This window comes from Crocodylus siamensis, chromosome 9, assembly GCF_052110815.1.
Source record: "Crocodylus siamensis isolate JL-2025a chromosome 9, ASM5211081v1, whole genome shotgun sequence".
In the NCBI taxonomy this organism is placed as follows: Eukaryota; Metazoa; Chordata; order Crocodylia; family Crocodylidae; genus Crocodylus; species Crocodylus siamensis.
Window position 1 is genome coordinate 71,584,717 of NC_143403.1, and position 18,868 is coordinate 71,603,584.

The 18,868-nt window shown below is 40.8% G+C and overlaps 1 protein-coding gene across 9 annotated transcripts in view; it reads left to right on the forward strand.

Moving 5' to 3' along the window:
• The window catches only part of CLIP1 (CAP-Gly domain containing linker protein 1), a 94,696-nt gene that overhangs the window by 60,667 nt on the left and 15,161 nt on the right, over window positions 1–18,868 (forward strand). For 7 of the 9 annotated variants that reach the window (XM_090063874.1, XM_090063873.1, XM_090063871.1 and 4 more), the window contains 7 exons: window positions 1,669–1,825; window positions 2,518–2,683; window positions 2,779–2,994; window positions 4,134–6,407; window positions 7,621–7,758; window positions 10,284–10,390; window positions 16,060–16,180. In XM_090063874.1, coding sequence (XP_089920000.1) covers window positions 1,669–1,825; window positions 2,518–2,683; window positions 2,779–2,994; window positions 4,134–6,407; window positions 7,621–7,758; window positions 10,284–10,390; window positions 16,060–16,180 — 3,179 coding nt within the window. The remainder of the gene's footprint in view (window positions 1–1,668; window positions 1,826–2,517; window positions 2,684–2,778; window positions 2,995–4,133; window positions 6,408–7,620; window positions 7,759–10,283; window positions 10,391–16,059; window positions 16,181–18,868) is intronic. The other 2 variants (XM_090063879.1, XM_090063880.1) reach the window with 1 other exon arrangement.

Genomic DNA, 18,868 nt, shown 5'->3' on the forward strand with positions numbered 1-18,868 from the left:
CTTTTTGTTGTCCTTGATGCCTGAAGCTAGTTGGAATTCATTTGCAGCCTTGGCTTTCCTGGCTTGCTCCCTGCAGGACCGGACCAGTGCAGAATAATCCTCTTTGGAGGTGAATCCCGTCCTCCATCCTTTGTAGGCTTTCCTTTTTAGCCGTAGGAGGTCCGCTAGGTCCCTGGAGAGCCAGGGGGGCTGCTGTGCCTTCTTGCTGCCTTTCCTCCGTGTTGGAATAGATTTAGCTTGTGAATTGAGGATTGCTTCCTTGAGAAGCAACCACTCTTCTTGAACTCCCATCTCCCTGGGGTCACGGTCCCTGAGGGCCTGACCGACAAGCCTCTTGAGCTTGTCAGAGTTGGCTTTTCTAAGTCAAGGACTTCTGTGTTGCTGACTGACTTGCCAGCTTTATGGAGGATGGTGAAGGTGATCAGGTCGTGGTCGCTGTCACCCAGCTTCCCATCGATCACTAGGTTGCCGATTAGGTCGTCCCCCATAGCCAGTACCAAGTCGAGCAGCGCTTTCATGCAGCCTCCTATGCTTTCATGCAGCCTCCTACTCCTCTTATAACATGGTAGCTGATACCTCCACAATGGGAGATACCTTTTTTGGAAGCTAGCACATCAGACACCATCCTAGTTTCTAGCCCCAACCCAAAATGCAAATCAGGTCATTTGTGTGACCATTTGGTAAGCACAACTGAAAGACTATATATAGTGACACTGGGCAAAGTGACTGACATCAGGGCAGCAGTGATCAAATATATTTTCTGGCTTTACTTGCTGTTTGCATGAGTCTGCTCCAGACAAATAACTGAAGCCTTGCTTTAAGCATTTCTCAGTATTAACATTTACCAACAAAAATGCCCACTTAAATGTGTATTAATGTAGCAGCTGATCTAAGCGGGATGATAGTAGAAATGTATCACAGTGAAAGCTGGAAATTAAGACTAACTTGCTTCAAGTGTAAGATTAATTTAGGTCACAAAGAAGTCATGCCCATACCACGTTCTTGTAATGGATGGGTCAAGACGTGATTCATGACATCAGTATCGACTACTTGGTTTGGTTGTCAAGTTCTTCCTAACTTTGTGGCCTTTCAGCTTGCTTTATCTTACAATGTAGGTAGAATGATACTACAAGTTCTAAATTGATCTTACAAGCTTACAAAGGTCCCCTTTCTGCTCTCCTGCCTGGAGAAGGTATCTGGGCTGGATGCAAGAAGAGCCATTTTCGTCAGTAACTCTCATTCATTGAGTTTTGTTTTTTTTAAACAATTAGTTCAGTATTCTCCCTTTTAGATGTACATATCTCTGACTTAAGGAAGTATGTCCAAATATATCTGCTGGAATTCTCTTCTAGGAGAACCTCATTAACTTTCGGCAGAATGCTGCTAAGAGTTAAGTGAAGCATCTGGAGAAAACAGAATTCTTGATCATTTGTTTTTCCTTTGTGTGTCTGTGCAATATTGCATTCCTCTGGGAGTGGTGCACCTTATCATTACTCCATAGACTATTGTTCTAAGTTCAAACCCAAGCACAATATTTTACATGTTCAACATGGTAGATTTATAAAACAAGTTTACTCCATTTCCAGTCTCTAGTGAGCTTCTAAGCATGTTGTTTGTGGCTTGTGTACTGAGTTAACTTAGAGTATAAACCTGTTTCTTTATGTTCAGTTATGGAGAAAAAACTGAAGGAGCGGGAAGAAAAAGAGCAGCAGTTGATTGAAGCTAAAGCCAAACTTGAAAATGACATAGCAGAGATCATGAAATCCTCAGGAGATAGTTCGTCTCAGCTTACAAAGATGAATGATGAGCTACGGTTAAAAGAGAGGTATCTCATTGCTGTTGGAGCATTTTAATGCAACTCCCCCCCCATCCCTCCCCACTATTTATTCTATGCTTTTTGTAAATAGCTGTGAAAGCTTTCCTGATTCAAATGTCTTTCACATTGATGTGACAGCTGAATTTGTGCCATCAAATTCAGTTTGTCATGGCACTCTGTGTAGTGGATTAAAAAGACATCTGGTTTAAAAAATCTTATTACAATTTCCTATGTATGTATCAAATGACCTCTTACACTGACAAAAGTAGATGTCATTTTGCATTCATTTAATCTTGCTTGATTTTCCCCCACCCCCAGCTTGGGTACTCAAAAGATGCTATTTAATTTGTAAGAGTCATACACTTGGACAGTGCTTGTAAGATAAGCACTGCAAATGCAGTACGTGTTTGTTTCAAACAAATTTCATCCAAGCATTTATTTGTAGCTTATCTTTAGAAAACGCTGAACTCGGGGCCAAACTAACCATGATGGCATGCTATGTGCATGAGAAAATATTTGATCTTGCTAGCTATGATGTAACTTAACAAAATGTTCCGCATGTGTTCAGAATCAAATGATCCTTTTTCTGATTGGTACCAAAGGCTTAATCGAAGCATACTGTAATTTAGAGAGAACCATTCATTTGTAGTTTATACTGTCGGCAAAAAGTCCATTTTACTTTTTCTTTTGGCTTTTTAAAGGCAGCTAGAAGAATTACAACTTGAGTTTACAAAAGCAAATGAAAGGGCTGCTCAGCTGAAGGAAAGCATGGAGCAGACAACAAAGAAAGCTGAACAGAACCAGCTTGAAGCAGATAAGAATCATCAAAATGAACTGAAAAAAATGCAGGACAAACTAGTAGACCTGGTAAGAACTATTATAGAAAATGACAGCTGGTTTCAGGGGGAGAATATTACAAAACTAGATTCTGATCACTTTCAAATTGCTCTATATTCTGACAGGGAAAGCAATTAGAGAAGATCCAAAATCAATATAAAGATCTGCAGGCAGAACATGAAAAATATAATTCTGAGATGATTGCTAAACATGATACAACCATCAAAGATCTTAAACAGAATCTGCTGGACATGGAAGAGATGCTGAAAACTGCACAAAAGAAAAACAGTGACTTGGAAAAACAGGCTGAGGAGCTTCAAAAACAAGCAGAACAGGCCAAAGTATGTATAACCCTGATGCAAGTAACTGAAGTTAACTTTCTTTTTCAGTTAATTGTTCTTTCATTGTTTAACCCAACACCTCTCTGGTAATTGTAATTTTTTGGTATTTGCTCAAGGAACCTATCAGACTTAGTTAATGAATATTAGAGGAATAAAACATAAGCTACTGACTTAGGTAATTACAAAAATTGCATAAATATAAACTATGATGATAAGTTTTTGGTACATTTCTGGTTCAGTACAACCAGTTGGGATAGAATAGAGTCTCATTTTTTTTTAACAAGCACCTGAATTTGAAATAATCAAGTTAATTGAGGAATATTTTCTTTACAGGTCTGTTGCATTGTTTTGTAAAAACAATTCCATGTTGTATATAACTATTTTGACTTTAGGTTTACTTCAGTAACTTTCTTTTCCCATTTCCTTGACATTTTTGCTTGCTTTCATCTCTCATTCATTGTGTATTTGCCTCAAACTTTGTGTTATGTTTTGCTCTAGCAAAATATTTGGTGAATAAATTGATACACAAGTGAGAGTTTCAGACATAATTCTGATATTTAATAACATATCTAATTAAAATATTACAGGGTATGGGTAGATTTTTCATACAGGGGAAGAAGCTATAAAAAGTAACTCATAGAATTGGAGCTAGCATTTGGTACAACTGCCTCAGTTAATTATGGCAAAATTCATCTACTTATTGGCTAAATAAGGCTTTTTGGCTATTCTTGCTTTCTACGGTAGCTTTTTGATGTTGCTTCATTCTTAATTTATTTAATTTTTGCCATTTAAATCACTAATGGGTTTTACTGGAGTAGCCTTAGTAAGAAGCCAAGCTTTAGTATACATGAGCACTCAAACTATGCTACATCTCTTCATTTGATTGTTATTAGCTATATCCCCAGGTTTGTTGTTTATTTTTATTATTGTTGTTGTTGTTATCATCATCATCATCATCATCATCATCATTCTTAAATTGCCTTGATGTTTTCATCAATTGAAAATATACAGGGACTTGTGTGTCAGTATATGCACTTTTTTATTTAAACTATAATAGCTCTGTTTGTCTTTAATCCACATTTCTCATTTGTCTGCTTGACTTCATTTTTGTTTCCTTTTCCCCAACTTTATTTCTTTAGTCCTTAACCTCTGTGTTAGCATCAGCCAGAAAAGATCTTGAACAAATGTCAGACGAAATGAGGGGTTTAATATCAGAAAAAGAGACGCTGACACAGGAGGGGAATGCTTTAATGTTAGAGAAAGGTTCACTGTTATCAAAACTTGTAGAGTTGGAGTCCAAGATTTTGGTTTTGCAACAAGACCAGGAAAAGCTTCAGACAATGAATGAAGAACTTAATACAGAAAATAAAAAGATCCTAGCTGAGAAGCAGAAAGCTGAGGCTAGAATTCACCAGGAAAGCGCAGAAAAGTTAACTTTAATTTCTGAGCAAGAAAAGTTACGGTCTGAAATTGAGGCGGCGCAGGAAGATCTTCTGAAGATAACTAGGGAAAATGATATGCTCCGCTCTTCAAAATCAACCCTGCTCCAGCAGCTAGAAGAACTTCAGACCAACAGAGATGCCCTGGTTGTGGAATGTCAGAAGCACATTAAAGAAAAAGAAGAACTGGACGATTGTCAGAAAAAACTTTCTGAGGAGAATGCTGCTCTTGTTAAAGACAAAGATGGTATCATTCAGAAGCTGAAAAGCTCTTATGAGGACTTGGCCAGAGATCAAAAGGAGCTGCTGCAAGAAGCGGCTGCTCTGTCTATAGAGAGAGATTCAGTCTTGAGTAAACATTTGGCTCTTGAAAATACATATGTAGCTTTAAAAAAAGAGAGGGATGATCTATGGCAAAGAAGCCAGGACTTGCAATCTGAAAAGGAAACACTCCTTAGGAGGGCTGAGGAGCTACAACTAAGCATAGGAACTGCTCTGAGTGAGAATCAGACACTGAATGTAGAAATTGCAGGTCTCCAAGAAGAGCTGCAAACTGTGAGTAAAGAACTTAAAAAGGCCACTCAAGACAATGCAGAGTTGCAGGCTTCTCATTCTAGTCTCTCTAAGCTTCTTGAAGACATTAAGGCGAGTAGAGAGACATCGGACTCTGAGTGTATCCAGTTGCTACAAGAGAAGGAAGCTCTTTCTTCATCTGAACGGAGGCTTTTGGCTGAGAGGGATAAACTTTTAAGTGAAAATAAGGCAATTACAGAAAAGCTTACCACAGTCACCCTTGCTGAGAGAGCTCTTAATGAGAAAGTAAGTCAACTGAGCGTAGATCAGGAATTGGCTTCTCAAAAATCATTGAAACTTAAAAAGCAGAATGATGCTCTCCTCAAAGAAAAGGACTCCTTGGAAATCAAATACTCGGAGCTTCTTACGGAAAAGCAGTCTTCTGCAAGTGCACTCTTTGACTTGAAAAGAAAGCACGAGTCGGACATGTCTGCTACGAGAGTGCTGCTCCAAGAGAAGACTGAGCTCCAGGATTGCATCGAGACCCTCGAGAGAGACCTGGACAGCAAAAAACAAGAAAATCAAGAACTGATGGACTATAAAAGTGAACTTGCAAAGCTTCTGAAAGAAACTCAAAATGCCAAGACAACACTAGAAAATGAACTTTTTGCTGTATCCCATGCCAAACAGGTTCTCGCAACTTCACTCCAAACCTGTTCCTCTGAAAAGGAAGCAGTGGCCCAGGAAAGGACCGAATTGCAAGAAAAATGTCAGAAACTGATTGAAGAGGTTCAGATTATGGAGGAGAATTTAACCAGAGAAAAGGAAGCTAGAAAGCTAGAGAAGGATTCATTTTTATTGGAACGTGCAGCACTTCAGAGCACCATCAGCTCCTTGGAGAGGGGGAAAGAGCAGCTAGCAGATAAAAATAAGGAATTGCTGATGGAGAGACAGCAGCTGGTTCAGGAGAAAGACAGGTCTGAATCCAAACTGGAGGAGATTATGAAAGAAAAGGAAATCCTAAGTGCAGAGACAGAGCAGCTTGCCTCCAACATTGAACAGCTAAAGAGTGACTTTGTGTCCTTGTCTAAATCGAAAGCAGAGCTTCAGGACTTGCACAGCTGCCTCTCCAAGATCCTAGAAGACCTTCGCTGCAGCCATGAGGTGACAGAAGTGGAGAGAGCAAAGCTGCTCCAAGAAAATGAGAGCTTGCTTGCTGAGCAGAAGAAGCTGATCTTGATCAAGGAAGAAATACTGAAGGAGAAAGAGAAGTTCTCTGAGGACTGTTACAAACTCCATGAGGAAATGACAGCCTTAGCACAAGCTAACAGTGACCTCTCAGCCAAGCTACTGGTGTCAGAGAACAAAAATCAGATGCTGCTGAACGAAATGAACAATCTTGCTTTGAAACTAAAAGAAATTGAGGTTCTTCAGGCACAAACAGTAATGCAAAAATCTGAGGTATTGAAACACATCGTTAAACCAATGAAATATAGTTACTAACACTGAGCACTAACGCAATGGTTTTAGTATCTGCACTTAATTGCACGATCAGCACTTTATCTCAGTGGAATTATTTTCCATCTCAGTATGTTACCTGTCTGTCTCACGTTGTCTGTAACAATAAGTGTGAAAGATCTTAACACCTATAATATTTAAAACAAAAAAATCTGTGTCTAATTATAAGGATCTATGTTGTTGCTGAATGCTGCAAGAAAACAAGTTTTAAACTGTGAATAAAAAGGAAGGTTTTTCCAAATCCTGTTGAAGAAATGTAGTAACTTTTTTTTCAGCTAGTTCACAGCTAACAGTAAATGGGCAGAAATTTAATAAATTTTTAGAATTGGGTTTACCATATCTTTTCATGTTAAATTAAAATAAGGAAGAATGTAATCTAAAAATACATGGGGATTAAAAAAAAAAGGAATTGGACAAAACAAATTGCAAGGTTTGCTTTGTTGGGCTTTCAAGTGTTAATAGCAAAGAAATTGGCACTTTGCATGTTCTTTTTTGTTCACAGTAATGTTTGTATTCACTACCAACAGAGTATTAAATGGACTTTTTCATGTCCGTTTTTGACTTGTAGGTGGTAAGACAATTTGATGTGAATTTTTTTAGGGGGGGTTAATCCCAAATATTTCTCAGTTCACAAAGACAAACCCTAGTTAATAGTACTGAAGTATATAATACTTAGCTCAACTACCAAGCTAGATTTTTGCACTCTTTAAGATTTTGAGATCTCTCAAAGTAAATTCAGGGCCATTGACTCTATTGCACCTTAACCTTCTGACAGTACAGACAAGCCTGTTGGTAGTGAATATCTGTTGAACTACTGTTGTCATTTTTTTGGACATATAAGAGTAATCATAATGGATACAGTTAGGGCCATTGAGGAATTAAAAAAAAAAATTAAATGTTGGTGATGGCACAAGCATGAGGTTGTAATTAAGTTCTGCATGGTTTTATAATTTCTGAGATATGTTTTATGCAGCGTCAGAAGGCAAATACATTTTAATATCCCATTTTAAAAAGAAATTAATGTATTGTCCAACACTTTATTTAAAAGAAAAGTTGTTGATAAATAACTGAGTTCTGCATAAAGCATACATAATGTTCTATAGGTGCTAGTATACTCTATTGACATTCCTTTCAGTAAAACTTTTCTCTCATATAGGTTGCTAAAATGGCAGAAGACGCTTTGCAGATGGTGGAGCAAGTGACCAAAGAGAAGGACGCCCTTCATAAAGAGAAGACTGAAACTCTGGCCTCTTTGGAGGATTCTAAACACACCAATCAGAAGCTACAAAATGAAGTAACCACGTTTAAATGTTCATATGTGAAAACTGTCATGTACAATCTTCATCCAAATAGTCACCAGGCACTACAATTTACCAGTGAATGCGCTTCTGATGTATCCACCAGTCTGATATTATTTCTGTCATATGCTGAATTATACACATGCTGATTGACTGACATGTTTGACACTTGACATGGTGCTACAATCAAATCAGATGAAACCTCTGGAGCCTGGGATGTTTGAATCCCATTTTTTTGATGGAAAATAGAAGAATAGAATATATAAAGAGAAAAATGCCTAGATGCAGATTTAATTTTGACTGTGCAGTTCAAAAGTCCTTAAAGACCTAGGATCACAGTGCAGTGTTAAACATTAAATTGAGGGGAAGAGAAAAGAATAGTAAAAATGTGGAAATAGAGGAAAGGAGAAGAATTGGCTGAATACCTTTTTAACCACTGTCCTGTCACATAACTGAATATGGCCACCTCGCCCTGGTATACCAGATACTTTTATATCTCTTAACTCTTTGTATCCAATGCAGCCATACAAACGATATGCCTTACAGCTTGGACGTGGTGTGCCAAGCTATAATGATAAATGTCCTGTTGTGTATGCTTATGGAACTTTTCATGGTGCTACAGTAGTGCTTACCTTGCACCATCTTGAAGATACAACATGGTCCAGTAGCCAAGGTGTTGGTCAGACTTGGGAGACCCAGGTTCTAATCCTGGCTTCATTGTGAATCACTATGTGACCTTGGACTAGGCACTTACAGCAACCGTTTTGGTGCTCTAGCCTCCTCAGCCTCAATATGGGGATGGGACTGCCATGCCAATAAAAAAAAACAAAACACCACAGATGTTCTAAATAAGTATAATATCAATAACGTGCCAAGTTCTCCCTTCCCATTTTAACTTGCAAAAGTCATCTGGCTTTGTACGTGTCCACTCAGAAATCCTTCCTCTGATCTCCAGTTTCACTGAAGTATCTTCACCTTTCCTCCTCTGTCTTCTGTAGTATCTTTCCCTGGGAGTCTGGAATAAGGACCACAGTGTGAAAAACTCTGTACAAATACTGATTAAGTCTCTGACCAGAGAGCTTCCAATCTGAAAATACAGAGTTCTCTTCAGTACCAATTCTGGGACAGACACTCCCTTCTTGTGTTCAGTTTCATAGTTTCTAGGGTCGGAAGGGACCTGAGCAGATCATCAAGTCCGACCCCTTGCAATGGCAGGAAAGAGTAGTGGGGTCAAACGACCCCAGCAAGGTGTTCATCTAACCTCCTCTTAAAAACCCCCAGGGTAGGAACCTGCACCACTTCTCTTGGAAGCTGGTCCCAGATCCTAGCTGCCCTCACCATGAAGTAGCTCCTCCTGATGTCTAGCCTAAACCTACCCTCTGCCAGCTTGTGACTGTTATTCCTGGTCACTCCTGGCGGTGCTCGGGGGAACAGGGACTCCCCCAGTGCCTGCTGGTCCCCCCCGACTAGTTTATAACAGGCCACAAGATCCCCCTCAGTCTTCTCTTTTGGAGGTTGAACAGGTTCAGGTCCCGTAGCCTCTCCTCATAGGTTGTGAAACCTTTCCTCGGTTGTGAAACTGCAACTTTTTGGGGACAGGTGTCTTCACTGGCAGGCTAATGGCTCTTCTTTGCTTGGAACTAGGTTGCAGGGATCCAGATCTTAAATTAACTTTCTTTTTTTAACCTTTGCCTCAAACTTGAGCACACTGATTATTTTGGTACAGGCTATGCTGACCATGCATAACACTTTCTTTAGTTCTTAGGACAGTAGGCAGTTTTAATGGAAAAAGCTCAGCTAACTTAATGCCTTAGGATACTGTTGAAATGTAATTATTTCCAAGAAGTGCTGATGGCTTGCAAATTAAAAGCGGAGGCCCTTAATGAAAGCAGTTGGTTTTTCTGGATTGTTTAAAATAGAAATCCAGTGTCTTGTAATGCCATCAGAGTGACTGAAGATTATCTGTTATGTAATATGATTTATTAACAAGTGCTGGTAAACAGAGGAGATTTACATGATAAATGCAAGCACAGTACGGACTGCAAGGCACTCTGTGATCAGTGCCAAAACAAAAAACCTCCCAAAAGAATGGATTTCTCGATATTGCAAACACAAATTTCACCCTCTTATTTCTGGCAGATAAAGGTACAATAAGGTATAACTAGGAAATACTGTGGACTGATTTCATTTTGCTAAAAGTGTTGATCTTAAAAGTATGCAAAAATGGAAGTGTTTTGTGTGAAAGGTAGATAGAGTTCAAATGTTTTTACTGATTAATTTACCATGCTACTGAAATTGCACTGAATATAGGAAAGCTGTGTGTACTTTTTGTTAGATGAATATTTCTTAGTGCAAAAAGACGACATGTTTTCTTTCATTTGCAAGACAAAAATCAAAAGGGTGAAAAGGTTCAAACATTCTGGCCTCAAATTTCACAAAAAATATAAACTATTTTCAAAACTTTCCTTTTGAGAATTGTAAAATTCCCCAAATTTAATGGGAGATTTTTTTTTTTCTTAAGGTGAACATACTTAAACAAAATAACCTGAAAAATGAAGAGGAACTCAACAAGTCAAAAGAACTTCTAAATCTAGAGAACAAGAAAATGGAAGAATTTAGAAAAGAACTGTAAGTATGTTAAATGTTTGATCTGTTAAATGGTTACATCGAATTATTGTATGACAATTTGGAGTTTAATTTAATGAAAAAGTCCTTTCTATCAGTTCATTTTATAGTGTTCATTACAAAACAGTATGTTGAAATCAGCTACTGGCTTCTGAAACACACATACGGAGCAAAAACAGAACACAGTTCTTGCTCACTGAAGATTATGGGATTATTTGTGCAGATATTTGAAATGGTTATATTAATCAGCATTCTGTATTGTCATTTTAAAGCAGCATACAGTTGTGCCACGTGGGGGCGCCAGTTTACTTTAGGATGCTTGTAGCCAAAGAAATCTGGTAGTGTGTTTAAAACACGTTTATAATTAAACTGTTAATGGTAGAATGACTTCTGTGCACAGGGAAACTTTATCGGACTTCCATGTCCTGCCAGGCAAAGTGTGATTTTTGCTTTTTTTCTTCTGAGTTAATTTTAGAGTAAACTCAAGATAGTATGTGAAAAGCAAGTCATTTGCCTGCCTTCTCCTCTTTGGGCATGTCTAGCTGAAGAAAGCGTGCTGTTTTTTCAAATGTTGTTTGCAGCAAGAAGGCACAGCAGCCCCCCTGGCTCTCCAGAGACCTAGCGGACCTACTGTGGCTAAAAAGGAAAGCCTACAAAGGATGGAGGACGGGATTCACCTCCAAGGAGGATTACTCCGTGCTGGTCCGGTCCTGCAGGGAGCAAGCCAGGAAAGCCAAGGCTGCAACTGAACTCCAACTAGCTTCAGGCATCAAGGACAACAAAAAGTCCTTTTTCAGATATGTGGGGAGCCGGAGGAAAAGCAAGGGCAATGTTGGACCCCTGCTAAACCAGATGGGGCAACTGACAACTGACACCCAGGAAAAAGCCAACCTATTAAATAGGTACTTCGCGTCAGTCTTTCATCAGTCACACGGGATGCCCATGCCTGCTATGGGACAGGGAGATCCGGGTGAGGGGGATCCCCTACCCTCCATCAATGCTGACCTCGTGAAGGAACACCTTGAGAAGCTGGATACCTTCAAGTCAGCTGGCCCTGACAACCTGCACCCCAGGGCACTCAAGGAGCTGGCGAGCGTCATAGCCCAGCCCCTGGCACGGGTCTTTGAAAACTCCTGGCGCTCTGGTGTAGTGCCCGAAGACTGGAAGAAGGCCAATGTGGTGCCGATCTTCAAGAAAGGGAGGAGAGTGGATCCGGCTAACTACAGGCCCAGTAGCCTGACTTCTATCCTGGGGAAGATCTTAGAAAAGTTTATTAAGGAGGCCATTCTTGAGGGACTGGCCCAGGCTAACATCCTAAGGGATAGCCAGCACGGGTTTGTTGCGGGTAGGTCTTGTTTGACCAATCTCATTTCCTTCTATGACCAGGTGACCTATCACCTGGACAAGGGAGAAGAGATTGATGTCATATATCTTGACTTCAAAAAAGCTTTTGATCTGGTATCCCATGATCACCTCTTGGCCAAACTGCCCAGTTGTGGCCTTGGCTCCACCACGATCCGCTGGCTGGGAAATTGGCTCCGTGGTCGGACCCAGAGGGTTGTGATTAATGGCAGTCACTCATCATGGTGCCCTGTGACCAGTGGGGTCCCTCAAGGCTCTGTCCTGGGACCCATACTGTTCAACATCTTCATTAATGATGTGGACATTGGAGTCAGGAGTGGACTGGCCAAGTTCGCCGATGACACCAAACTTTGGGGCAAAGCATCCATGTCAGAAGATAGGCGGGTGATCCAGGCTGACCTGGACAAGCTCAGCAAATGGGCAGACGAGAACCTGATGGTGTTTAACACCGAAAAATGCAAGGTTCTCCACCTTGGGAGGAAAAACCTGCAGCACCCTTATAGGCTCAGCAGTGCTACGTTGGTTAGCACTACAGAAGAAAGAGACTTGGGGGTCATCATTGACCACAAGATGAACATGAGCCTGCAATGTGATGCTGCGGCTAGTAAAGCGACCAAAATGCTGGCGTGCATCCATAGATGCTTCTCGAGCAAATCCCGGGACGTCATTCTCCCCTTGTACTCGGCCTTGGTGAGGCCGCAGCTGGAGTACTGCGTCCAGTTTTGGGCTCCACAATTCAAAAAGGATGTGGAGAAGCTTGAGAGAGTCCAGAGGAGAGCCATGCGCATGATCAGAGGTCAGGAAAACAGACCTTACGACGACAGGGTGAGAGCCATGGGACTCTTTAGCCTGGAAAAGCGTAGGCTCAGGGGTGATCTGATGGCCACCTATAAGTTTATCAGGGGTGAACACCAGGATCTGGGGAACGTTTGTTCACCAGAGCGCCCCAAGGGATGACGAGGTCGAACGGTCACAAACTCCTGCAAGACCGTTTCAGGCTGGACATAAGGAAGAATTTCTTTACTGTCCGAGCCCCCAAGGTCTGGAACAGCCTGCCAGCGGAGGTGGTTCAAGCACCTACATTGAACACCTTCAAGAGCAAATTGGATGCTTATCTTGCTGGGATCCTATGACCCCAGCTGACTTGCTGCCCTTTGGGCAGGGGGCCGGACTCGATGATCTCCCGAGGTCCCTTCCAGCCCTAATGTCTATGAAATCTATGAAACATATTGTTAAACACCACATAGCTTCTGGTGCAAACAGATTTAATTGTGCGTTCAGGTGTCAGCTGATCATAGCCCTCTCTTAGTCTGCATAGATCCTCCTCCTAGAGTCTGAAATTGAGATGGAGTTGGCAGGGGGCAAGAGAGATTCTCTGGGCTCTTGCAGCAGTCATTTAAACCCTTGTCTTTTCAGTAAACTAAACCAGTAGGACTCCAAAGAAAATATACAGAGCAGTAACAATGTGCTGCTCCAGGCCAGGGTGAAATGAAACCACTGCAAGTCCCACTGAATGTGCTTGCCATGCAAAAAAGAACTATTCTTTATTGGGTTGGTTTTAAAATAACAGTGAACTAGCAGGTTGAATTAAACCTTATAGGGGACTCTAGGGAAGCTTGAACTGCTCACCAGACATAAAGCCTGAGTTGCAATGACTTCTTTGCTATTTCAACCCAAGGTGGCTAAATTGGGTTTAACCAAACCTGAGTTAAGAACGCCCATTTGCCGCCTCCTCCCCCCAGTGTAGACGTGCCCTTTGACTGAATAAAACATTTGGTCGCCTGTGGTGTAAAATCCATTGTCTCTCCTCAAGCTTGGATACCCAAGCTTCATAGATTTGGCACTAAACCACAAGCTTTCCTATCCCACTCCATCTCTGCTGGGTGAGATTCAGAACTTGTCATTGGGACTGCAGGGCAGAGAGAGGCCTTGATCTTTCAGGGCAGTGCAAGAGACTTGGCACAGACCTGACCAGTGCTCAGAGGTCCAGGAAGACCAGACCAGGAGAGAGCATTTCTGGGAGACCAACACGGCATTCATACTACATTTTTGCATGAGTGTACCCATTTTATTGCTGTCCTCTTAAAAACCTGAAGGCCTGTTTTGAGAGAGAGGCCCCTTCTGGTGTGACAGAATTGCATTCTGTGAGCAATTCCCACCTGCATTGGAGCTTACAGAAACTGCCACAGCCAAGTAATTATTTCCAGAATGGTTATTCCAATCCTAGAACACCAGGGAGTTACAGCTCCTGTTTTTTTATTAAAAATCATTCTACTGTGGCTTGACAGGCAAAAATTATTTGTAGAAATTGCTTCAGTGCAAAGGATTTTGGAGCGATGAGATTTATTTCTCTCGCTTGGTCCTTTTTAGGATTCTGTTTAAACCGAACCTTAGTCCTAGGCAATTGCTGGTCTGTCTTACCAATGATTTTGAACATCGATGGTTAGACCCAAGCTAATCCAGTTTGCCTGATCAATTATTTATATAGTTTTTAAATCTGTCTTGGTTGTCGGTATCAGAAATATTTGGTTACACACAAACCATGTAATTAATGTTGCAGTAGGATGAAATTGAATTGTTAACAGCAGCTTTTCTTGACATCTTCAGTGATCTGTTGCGAAAATGCCTCTTGTGAGGTACAGCAGATGATGATAAAACTCCTACATTTGTCAGGGAGAATAAATCTGGTGAGCTTTTTCAGTGCAAGCTGTGACTAGTCGGACACGTTTCGGTAAGGTAGTTGTTTTTGCAAGAGCGCTAAATGTACAAAACTGGGTACTGGTGAAATACTGATGATGTCCACAGGTTACTTAGCCTGTCAATATTGCACGCTGTCAAATGCTCTTCAGACCATCAGTTAAAACTTCCACATACAAATGAATGACACAGGAGTTCTGCAGTTTTACACAAGAATACACCAGTATTTATGTGTCTGCATGTTGAGGATCTGGCTGCTGACACCATAATGCCAAAATCAAAAGGCAGAGTACTAATGCACTGCAGCTGACAGTTGAAGTTAAAAATAGATGTGTTCCTGTATTAGCAAGCAGACTCATACCAAGATAATTTGATTCAGTGTTCAGTGATGTGAGGCAGTGCATTTAATCCAGTTTAACTAGTCCTTAGTCACCTAAAATGGAAAAAGTGCACCAAAAATTGGTTGCAGTAGAACCTGATTTTTAAGAATTAACATAGCCAGAGTATAAAATGGAAATAATATGCTGAAAGATATTTGAGGTTATATTTAAAACCTATAAAGTCTGGATATTTTCAGTGTTTATTATGTAGTATAAAATCATTCTTGTTTAAATTCATTTAATGATAGTGAGCTTGTTTTATGAAACCTATTAAACAAATTTTCCCGCTGGGTCACTTCAGTCTTTGGTCATCATAAAAATATTTGTGTATGCTAGTCAGTGTTTGGTTTAGTGAAATATTGGCACATAGGTCTATTGAGTCTCTTTTTAGAAAAACAAAATATAATGGAAAAAGAACATAATTTAGATGAAATAAAGTATAGCTCTTCAAAAGGACCCCACTAATTCCTCTAGAAATTCCTTTAGTGATATGTTCATGGGTCTCAAAACATACAAAGGTTTTTGTTTTATAAATATATGCAATGGTTAAGTCTAATTTAAAAAAAAGAAACAAAAAGCCAAACTGATCAGTAGCAAAATGGATTAATGAAACCTGGAAATCCTAATTTGCGTTTCACTCTTATGCATTTCACTGTGTCAGAATAATGAAAATTTAGTTTGTCAGCTTCACATTTTGGTCCACCTAACCCTGTAAGTTCTTAAATGTTTGGGCTGTAAGACCTTGCAGGAGAGAGAGATTTAAATCGAAACAAGTTACTTTTCACTGATATTTTTAATTTTATAAACACTTTTGGTTTATAAAAATCTTGGACTACAAACCATGCAGGTGTATTTATGTGCATGTGTGAGAGGTGCGGCTCTGGAACAACAGTTGTCAAACTGTACCATTTGTAAGAGTTTCCAAATCTGGGGATTTTTAAAACATAGGAGCCATGTAGAGCTGGTAACGTGATGCTCTGAGTAGACTTTCCCTTCCGTGGGTATCAGATGCATTTAAAGGAAAAGGAATTAATTGTGCAGTGTGCGCCCACTGCTGTGCTTTTTAGAGTTAAAGCTGCCATATGCGCTTGAGGTGTAGATTGTTACCTTTATTATAGCTCCCATTAGACACGTGACCTAGATGTAATTTTCCAAGCTGCCAGGCTGATTCTCTCCCCCAGTTTTTTCCTTGCTGTCTTGTTCCTATGGTAACCATGCACTCTGTCCTTGCAGAGAAGCGCTGAAGCTGGCAGCCGCTCAGAAGTCCCAGCAGCTTGCAGCCCTGCAAGAGGAAAACGTTAAACTTGCTGAAGAGCTGGGCAGGAGCAGGGACGAAGTCACAAGTCACCAAAAGGTAGGGTGGCTGGAATGCTTCCTGTTCTGTGCTTAGAGGAGGTTGCCATTTGACGGGATGTGCAACTTGTAGTGATAGGCATGCTGTTTCCACTGATGCCCATGTTAAATCGTAATGCATGTGTGCAATCTCAAGCGATTTTCATTTTGGGGCTATGTAAATATATTTGAAAGCCATCTGGATCAGAAGGTTAAAACTACAGGGTGACAGAGTGTTAGAACCCATGAAGAATCCTTTATAAAGGAGCAGTCTATTTGAAAACTTGCAAATAAGTGTAAATGTAACTGTGTTTCTACTGGAAGTATTTCTATTTTTTCAAATATAACAACTCTATTTGATGCATATCCCTCCCATAGGAAGAGACAATGTGACTTTTTAAACCCTACTGTACAGAGGTGATTTCAGGGTGGTTAGAGTGCTGTTCAGAACAACTATTGAGGTCTGTATTAAAATGATGGTGTAAATACACATGTTGACATGCTTAAACTTCTGCATCTCTGGATAACTGAATCTCATTGCATCCAAATAGCTGGTATTAGAGGGCTGGAAGGGCTGGAACAGACATGAGATTTTTTCTGGTGGCAGCATAAGACCTGGAGAGCTCCCTACTGCTTTGCACATGTCAGTAGAATGTTAAAATACTTATTTTGTAGATGGAGCTTAGACATTTAGTACTTGCCCAGAAAGATGCTGGGGCTGCAGCTTTTAACTGTGAGCAATTAAATCTCTATGTAGGACACCTCCAGAGTCATTACTACGCCTTTTTCCTGAAATACGGCTACTTACATTTATTAAAAAAAAAAAAAGAGAAGAAGGTTTGGGTTACATTTGGTACCTGATCTCTTGTGTCACTCAGGGGTCTAGTTCTAGGTTGTTATACTGTGATATAAAACTAAAGCTATTGCAAGTTGTGTCTGTCTCTCAACCAGGTATCTTTATAGCTTAGACCCTGTATCTGTGTGCCAGAGCTTGTTGTGGCTGGTTTCCAAGCTTCCCTGGGAGTCTCCTTTCCTCCCTGCTGCAACACCTGATGCACCTGCAGGAGTCGAGCAGACTTCCCCAAAGGACCTCTTTCTTGCTGAGGGGTTGAGGATGGATAGCCATAAGCCTTTGCAGTTTCTAGATCCTCCCAGCTGCTGCAACAGGAGTCATATAAGGAATCCTCTATCTTAAGAGTGTTTTGAAAGATAATTGAAGACTATCGACTATCCCAGACATGTGGGACTTTATCAGTGACTCATGCTCTATCTGAATAGTGGTGTGGTACCAGGCTGCTGTCTCCTTAAACAACCAGTGGAAGCTTTCCCCCACATTTTCAAAGTCTTTTGAAGGCAACATCTCTCCTTCAGACCAACCAACACTTGAGGCTTCTCAGCACTGGGGCCATCCCATTGATCGAGTCTTATCTTCACTGCGCAGCCCAGATACCCTGGCTTGCACTGAAGAGGTTCCAAGGAGATGGGAACCTTGCCCATGTATCCCAAGGGCACAGACTGCGCCCTTACTTGAGACCGCAGTAGTCCCTGCAGCTTCTGGCTTTATCTGTCCAGAGGATAGTGACTTTCAGAAGTCATGCCATAGGCAGTGTAGTTCACCAGGCCTGATGGAATACTAGAGGCACCGACTCAAAGGGCTACATGCAAATGTTATCATGGTACTAAGAAGCAAATGAAAAATGGTGCTATGGAAAATGCAGATTATAACACTGCACAACTATTGAATGTGGTTTTTCTCAGCTTAGCATAGTTTAGCTTGAAGCTGTATCCTCTACACTGCTGCATAGCAGAACCTTATATACTTTGCTTAGAGACTGGCTACTTAGAAATGAAGACCAGGGGCCTCCTGAACAATGTTTGGAGTCTTGCCTGGGGGTTCATAAACTACTAACAAGCCTCCATTGAGAGAGAAATGTAGTGCCTTCCCTTAAGAACAGAGTCCCCTGCAGAGCACCTCCCAGATGTCTAGATCAGTAGTCTAAAAAAGCAGCTGTGCTCCCAACTGTGAGAGATTCATCATGAAGCCACTGCGGAAGCAACTTGCCTTCCACAAAAGCTCTAGCTCTTGAAGGCTTGGCATGCATTCCCTACCTCCATTTTACTACCACTTGTTGTACCATACCAGGCCAGTGCTGTTTAGCATTGCTGCTCTCACGTTTCAAGCTGCCTGAGTGCAGATTCATGCCTTTCTCTAAGGAGGTAACAGTAAAACTGCTCAGGAGCTCCAGCAAGGGGCTGGATACTGCCCAGTTTGGAGTCAAAATGTGGCAAACGGAGTGACCATATCAGATTATGTCGTCTTGTCCCCTTTGTTCTCATGGAGCTCAGGTAGGAAATGTAGGAGCGCCCTCAGGCCAAGTGACACCGAGGAAGAAAATCCATACAAGTGGGTTCTTAATATAGAGAATTGGTAGATTTGATGCACTTTAGATAATAAAATGCTGTCTAAACCAGGAGCAGCAGCCTTGATGTCAAGTGACCATACACATAATTGTCCATATAACTAATTTCTCTCTGTCCAGTGGCTATTATTTAAAATATAATGTAAGGAACAAAATATGGTGATTTTTTTTTGTGTTTGTTTTGTTTCATTCTGATTTCTTTATGACTTGTAAGATGCAGTAAGAAAGGTATGAAGCACATATTGCAAGTATTTTGAGCAGTCACTATAGCAACCGTATAAATTCTATCA